Consider the following 7,929-nt stretch of genomic DNA (forward strand, 5'->3'; position numbering starts at 1 on the left):
CACACAAATGAAATGAATATATCTTAAATAGGAAACTTGGATGGTAAGAAATAAGCAAATCGACACACCACCTGGACCAACTCCAGAGCTGGTAAAAATAAAATCACTTGGGGTTTTAGCCTTGGATTATGTAAGGAGCTAAATTTTTGTCGGTGTGTATCTTGTGTGTCACTTGCCTTTATTGTGCTATCTGTGTCTAAGGAGGCACACAGTGGCATGCATTAATCTTATGCCCCTGATTATCTATTTTGAAGTCATTACCACTTCTCTAAAGCTTCTGTATGGAAACCATTTTATTCACTAAAATTAATTCATCACTTATTTCACTCTGAAATATTTTCATGAAAGTTGGAAAATTTACTCTTTTAGAAGCTCTTATTGCCAGGTAAGTTCATTTGAGGAAATGAATGACCTAAAATGTAATTATTCCTTTCTCTTAATATCATGGCTTCACTTTCACTGCTGAGTTCAGTGTGCCTTCTTATACGAAGTACCAGCTAAGTACACTATGTTACACACTAAACAGAACAAGCAGTCAGTGATAAGGATAAAATGCAAGACTTATTGAAGTTGAGTAATAATTAGAAGGCAGAGATGGCAAAGAAACAGTGATAGAAAGTGAAGAAATAAGCAAACCATGAAGTTGTACTTGAGCTATTTTTTTTTTTACTATTAGCTTCACAATTGCTGTGCATAGCGCTTGCAATGCTAAGGAAATGGGGCTACTTCTTGCAATGTCAGACAGTGCTTTATGTGAGGATGACCAGTTAAATGACCATTTAAAATAACAATGAACGGTTTGATCCACTGGGTCACGACTGTAATCCCAGCAGGGTGGGAGACAAAGAGAAAAGGAACCTAGTTCAAAGCCAAGTGCAGTGAAGTTAGTGGGAGACTGTGGCGAAGAACAAGCCTGCCATCATGTCTTGTCTCAGTCATCCCAGCTCCATGGGATGTAGAAACAGTAGGATCACACTATTAAGATTGTCCTACATGACAAAAAAAACCTGCAAGAATTTAGGTGGAAAAAACACTACAGCAAAAAGGAGTTGAAGGTATGTCTCTATTGTGCTTACCTAACAAAAGTAAAGCCCTGAGTTCAAAGACCATCATTACCCCCTCTTCCTCAGAATAATGAAACGAAAGAAATAAGCAAATGAAGGTAGGGTGTATAATAATGGACTGCTTCGTGTTTAGTCACAAGAGCACATTGTTAAACACAACTGAAAAATAACTTATATAACTATTCTTCACTTTTGATTTTAGGTATCAAATGGTATTTAGAAGCCATTTCCAATGCTGTGTCATCTTCCTAAGTGGTTCCTGTCTCTGTGCTTTCTGTTTTAGCTATGAAGATGGCCAAGTGGGAGATGCAAATATTAACACACAAGAAGGAGGCATTCACAGAGAGATCCTCCGCGTAATTGGTAATCAGACCGCCACTGGCTAAAGGACCACCGTGTAATTAACAGGATGGAAAGCCTTCCTCGGGTTCAAAGCTGGATTTTGAACTGAAGAAGATGATAAAAATAAGTTATTGTTATTATAAACAAAACTTACCCTTTGAATACTGATTTTTTCTTAGTATTTCTAAGTATCTCATTATATACCTAAAAAAGGTATACAATTTCTTGATTGTAGGGTTATGGGATCTAGTAATAAAATTAAAGCAGCACTTAAATTGAAGTTTCAGTTGCATACACAAATAAACAGATTGAAAAAACAGTATTGTGCTGATATTTTTATATTAAATTCTATAATTGGATATTTGGTATTCCATTCTGACATTCTAAGCTAATGAAATTGAATTGAGAATATTTTTTTGGCCTCTAAATCTATCAGATATTTTACAATAAGTGTAATATCTCCATATCCAGTGGTGTGAACATCCAAATGAGGAGGAATACTTTATATTCTCTTGTTTTCCATATTAAAATTTTCAACGGGGGGCCTAGAAGCAGTCTTTGCCACAAAGTATGTTATACCCATTTGTATGGATTCATGCATGGGATCTTGAGGATGTGTGTTTGTACACGTGTGTGTATAGTCACAGAGCTCTGCTATTCTAACAAAGAAAAGAAGATAATAATAAACAGCAAATCTGGACATAAGCCAAGATATGAGCCAAATATATCACTAAAAATATTTGCAGACAAGTTTTCAATTGGTTTAAAGAAATACCTCGGTTCAAATTGAACTCATTTCAAATCTTATCTCTGAGTCATAATTTGGGAACATGGATGCCTCTAGTGGACTAATTCTGTATTTAGATGATCATATATTTAAAAGAAAGCTCTAAAAATCGAAAGACACAATGTGCAATTTTCATTTCCCACAAAGAAGCATTTAAAATTTTATTTGTACCACACCAGCATTTTTATATTTTTTTCATCTGATATCTCTGCTTATTTTTTTCATATTGAGAAAGACAAACCTTGGAACTTCTTTTATATTAAAAGAACACAAATAAGTTGATAGAGAACAATAACACCAGCTCTCAGCCTTTTCCTTTGATGAAAATCCTTTCTGTTTCTTTGAGTTCTAGTGTTCGTATTCATCTCAAGTTTTAACTGACTGTTTATTTCCCTATGTGATGGATGTCTCTGGAATCAGGCAGTTCATGAAAGTAGTTTAATTAGTGAGTCTGCCACTATTCAAACTCTGAATCAAGGCTCATATCTGATTTTAATTTATGTAGAAAGAAAAAAATATAAATGTGTAGTCATTTGCAAGTATAATGTGATAACTCCTGTGTTTATTTCCTTTGTCTGGCATAAAAGGTGAGAGAAAGGTTATACAGAGTGTCAAGGATTATAGTTTAGGAAGTTTTTACTAAACGTTTGTTTTTCTTACAATGTAAATAATTGATATGCCACTTATTTCTGCAAGAAAAATAGTTTTGAGGAGACTAAAATACAGATCATTTCAGTAATTATCTACGTAAACTATTGGTCTGTTTTGACTTGGAGCCTCTGAACTCAGGGCCAGAATTAACATTTGTATGGTAAGGTTACATTAGCAGTCCATGACCCAGATATCTGAAGATTTTGTGGGGGCTAAAAATTTAGCACCTGCTTCTTTCTGCCATGTCTTTTAAATCATTCTATGTTTTCGGAAACATTTAGGCATGACTTTTCCCCCCAATTTTATACATGTATACATTCTAGACATGCCCTAAAAATGAAGATATAATGCCAGGATTTGAGAGAAGGATGCTAGTATAATACCAACTAGGACCATTGAGTTACTTCCAGAAATTCTATGGGTTACTTCCCACTCTGCCTCCCGCTAACCTAATTCATAATGGCTTTACTTGACAGTGCAGTGATCTGTAATACTCCAATGTAAATTGGAAGGTAACTTAGAGTATTACAAAAGGGAAAGTGTTTGAGGATGGACAGCCAGCATAATGAAAACTTCTGCCAATTGAAGGATATGAGTAGACTCAAGTACTTGAGGAAAGAGAGGAGCTGTTAGGTTAGGTCTCATTAAATAGATCAAAGCAATGGATGTATTTTATTACACTTAAACAAGATCTCTTGTAAGGATCTATTTGGTTGTCTTCGAGTACACAGTGACAAAATTTGTTTACGAAAACTGACAAAAGCTTTTGTAAGGAATTACTCAAAAAAAAAGAACCAACATTTTAATTGAATTTTTGAAATTGGAAATACTATTATATACTAATGTAGGTGCTTATCTCAATTTCTAAAGGGTTTTATCTTAATAGCATGAGTTAGTTAACTGATATAGGTTCTTAAAATTTCAAGATTACTATTATGCCTTGATTCAGTCATCCCATTAAGATGTTTACTCTTGACTTATTTGATAATTCCAAACACTTGTTATTGTATTTTAATAAGCATTGGAAATCTTTTCACTGATGTTTTGTAACAATTAGTCCTGTCACCATCACTATTAACATATTAACTCACTGAGCAAAGGCAATCATTTTCATCCATGAAATAGAGGAAGAATTCTAAGTTATCAGTTTTTTTCCCACCAATTATTGATTTTGTAAATACTCTCCTACAAGTAATATCATCTTTTACTGGATTTAAAAAAGGGAATAAAATAATTGAACGAGAAGAGAAAAAGTATAGTATTTAAATAATATACTGCTATAGGATGGTTGGTGATAAGGTACCTTTGTGCCTTAGAATGAATTTTGTTGGAATTAGTCTTATTTTTCTTGCTCACTCAATCTCAATCATATGTTTGATTCAAAAGCGAGTTGTATTTTCTTTTGTTGTTTTGTTTTGAGGTTTTTTTTTTGTTTCTATCCTATCTTATGTAGTGTAAAAAATGGACCCAAAGTGCTATTGATGTTTCTCATGGAAAATTTTAAGAACTTAGAAAAGAAATTCCTAATTTTTTCTCCTTTGCTTAAAGAAAACCTTTCATATGCAGGTCTATGAATCTTTAGTACCACTGAAATAATTTATATAATATTTTAATAAGCATAAAGCATTAGGACATGGAGCTTCTGAAAGTCTTTAGGGAATACTTCTGTTCTTTGTGAAAAAGTGTGAATAAGTTCCAACACATAGTGACTTAATTTGTCATTAAGGGTCACTGAACTTTGTTTTAATTATCATCTAAATTTAAATGTGGATTTCATGGTGTGACATTTGAAGCACATTTCCAAATATTACGATGTTCAATTGTCCTGTTAACTTCTTCATTATGACACTACCTCAAGACCAATGATAGACTGCTAATGAAGGTATAAGGACGTATAAGGAAGAAATATTTTGTAAGTAGAAATCATCAAATAATTCAACTTTTAGAACCAGGCTGGATATAGATATTGTTAGCTACTTCTTAACTCTGCAGCAACATGGATATTTTAGTCACGAGTAATAAATGGTGTAGCTAAGCACCCAATGAGTTAAATTTTGAGTCAAGTGGCTTACTTGAAATGCATTGGTTCCTTTTAATACTGACTTTCCTCATGGGCCAAATTTATGTCCATTCACCAAAAGCCACAAACAGTTGCCCACTCTGTGGAGTTGAAGGGTTGAAAAGCAACTTGTTAGGCCAGAATGGCAGACCGAATAAGTATTTGGATATTAAATACCTGCTAAATTTTTGTCACATGATATATGGATTTGATGTATATTATTATTCAGTAAAATCTTTTCTTGGGGATTTTGTACACCTTATGAAATAATAGGATAAGTTTTTGTAGGCCAAAAATATTTCAAGTAGTTTCTAGACAAAACATATCCAGGAGTGTGAAAAAGCTGTGTTGAAGAGTAGATTACATTACACGTTTACCAGCAAGTAATAACTAGTGCTTATTTACAGAGTCAACATAACTTAATGTTCTAAAAGTAATTTCTTCAGTCTGCCCAATATTTAATGTATCATTTGAGATTTTAAAAAACGCAGCCACTTCTTTATGTCAACATTAAGATACGCCTGTTTCTTCAACTACACACCTTTACAATAAATTTCTTGACTTTTGTGCACAAAATAGTATTGCAACCTGCTATTTAGCCTTTGGTGCCTTAGAGTTATTATAAATATTTAACAATATGTACATAATGTAAATACTGCCAAGATCACTAAGGCCAAATATTTTCTCTATTCACTTTTTATTGCACCTGCTTTCTATTGCTACTTAAGCCTCTTTTATCCAGCTTTGTAATAGTTCTAACATTGTAGCCAATGTAAATGTTTACTTTCAATAAATCTGACTTTGTTCAAACAAATGGTATATGTGGGCACTATTTTGAAGATTTGGGTAGGCCTTAGCTGTTCTTGATGACTTCTTCTGGGGACTACACCATTTTGGAAGGACTGAACACACTCTGAAACTGGTATTTCCCTTTTCACATATACTTTTAAGTAAAGAGGGGGGAAAAATGAAAAGCTCTCACCACTATTCCCCATATACTTGCAATAGGCTTAATTGGTCATGAGAGTGCTATTTTAATTTCAGATTCTACCAAGAACTATGAAAGATTGTAGCAGAAGAATTTTGAACATTTAAAAAAATCTGTTTAAAATGGGCAAAATTTCAAAATGAGATTTTCAAGTGAACTGTACTGAATTTTCTACACACTTCTGACCAGATTGATAATTGGGAAACGATGTTAGAGTACCATTTATTTATTTGTTTGTTTTACAAAATATAGCTCTTGAACTTAATAAGACTTCATAAATAAATACAGTCCTCTCAACATACTAATAATAAACCTTTTGAGGAGCTAAGTTTATATTCTCAAGTATTTTCTTTTCTCAGAACACATTATAGCTGAGACACTTACATAGAAGGCTTCTGTTGAGTAATGCTGGTATCGTAACCTTAGGAACCTAGTATCAGTGACTTAGGAACTCTGTTCCTAATACCCTGGGTGTTAGATTTTGTGCTGCTCTTAAGGGGCTTTCAATTTATTTGTGAGACAAACAGGTCTTGAACTCATTCAAGAACAGCACAAATGTGTAAAAAAGAGACATGCAAGCAACTTTGATCCACATTGGTGGGCAAAGTACCCTGGAAGACCACCATCCGTTAATGATTTTCCATGACTGCCAGCAGTGAAAGGAAAATTGACACAAGGAATATAGATCTAAAAATAATGAAGATCTTGAGTGATTTACGGAAACATACTTTTTGCATTCATGGGAATAACAGACTCCCAATGATAACTTCAATTGTCATATTTGTACTAACTTGTTAAATTGGTAGTCATACTTAATTTCCATAATCAAACACTTCAGAATTCTACCAGTGTTTATAGCTTTTATACTGATTGTCAAAATGCATATTAGACTTTTAAGAAGTGTTTCTATAATGTTTGAAATCTAGATTTTTTTGCTGATAATACAAATAAGAGAAAATGCTTAAATTTTTTATTGGTTCTTCACATTCTTGATGAAGTATTATTTTATGGCTCAATCTGAATGACTCCTGGAGCTGACATTCTCTTTGGTACTTAACTACCTTAGGACTCACAGAATCCAGACAAAGTATGGTTCCAAATTAGATTAACTTAATTTATGTGTCCTATTTATTTCTTCATTACCTTTGAATTTTAAGGACCACTGCTTAGTCTGATAAAACTACAAAGAGATAAAGTGTTTTTCTTTGTTTCTTTTGTGCTGGTCCTGGGGCCTTAACTCAGGATCTGGACACTGGGCTTCTTTTGCTCATGGTCAGTGCTCTAATAATTACTTGAGCCACTGTTCCACTTCTGGCTTCTTTAGTAGTTAATTGGAAATAAGTCTCAGACTTTCCTCCCTGGACTGGCTTCAAACTGCAATCCTCAGATCTCAGTCTCCTGAGCAGCTGAGATTACTGGTATGAGTCAGTGGTGCCTGGCAAAAGCATTTATGTTTATAAATAGTTTACGCTGTATCTGAAGGTCATGATTTAAATATGACTGAAAATCCATTGAATATTTACCCTTTTATTTCTGTTCTCAAGTGCTGTGTCCCACTAATTATTCAAGCAGCAATGATTTACAGCTTTTTTCTGATGAGTAACATTTTAAAAGATATATATATATATATATATATATATATATATATATATATATATATATAGTTTTAAATTCATGTAGTTAGATTTCATATGGGCAAGTTTTTATCACAGGATTTATGTAGCAGTTTATAAATCAGAAAATGTTTTGTCTAATTTTCTCTTTAAAATAACAATGAAATATGTTAATAGGAATCCTTACCAAAGAGGTCCCTGTGCTCTGACATAGTATTAGAGTTTTTCTATCTCCATCTCTAAGCTCTTACTATTTAACTAGATTTATTATTGCTGACATCCCAGGTTGGCTAAGTAGATAGTAAAGGTAAGAATTACAAGAGACTGGTGGGGAGAATCAATGAAGACAGATCTCTGATTGCCTTGAGAACTCCATCACGGGAATGCAAAAAAACATTATGTGCTTCAGATGTGATTTTATTCTA

At 33.3% G+C, this 7,929-nt stretch overlaps 1 protein-coding gene across 4 annotated transcripts in view; it reads left to right on the forward strand.

The window, feature by feature from the left end:
* The window catches only part of Parp8 (poly(ADP-ribose) polymerase family member 8), a 174,598-nt gene extending 168,890 nt beyond the window's left edge, over window positions 1–5,708 (forward strand). For all 4 annotated transcript variants that reach the window (XM_070041149.1, XM_070041150.1, XM_070041147.1 and 1 more), the window contains one exon: window positions 1,348–5,708. In XM_070041149.1, the coding sequence (XP_069897250.1) occupies window positions 1,348–1,450 (103 nt within the window). In that variant the 3' untranslated portion in view covers window positions 1,451–5,708. The remainder of the gene's footprint in view (window positions 1–1,347) is intronic.
* The last annotated feature ends 2,221 nt before the right edge of the window (window positions 5,709–7,929 follow it).

Source organism: Dipodomys merriami, unplaced genomic scaffold, assembly GCF_024711535.1.
Source record: "Dipodomys merriami isolate MVZ:Mamm:240054 unplaced genomic scaffold, mDipMer1.0.p SCAF_30, whole genome shotgun sequence".
NCBI classification, from domain to species: domain Eukaryota; kingdom Metazoa; phylum Chordata; class Mammalia; order Rodentia; family Heteromyidae; genus Dipodomys; species Dipodomys merriami.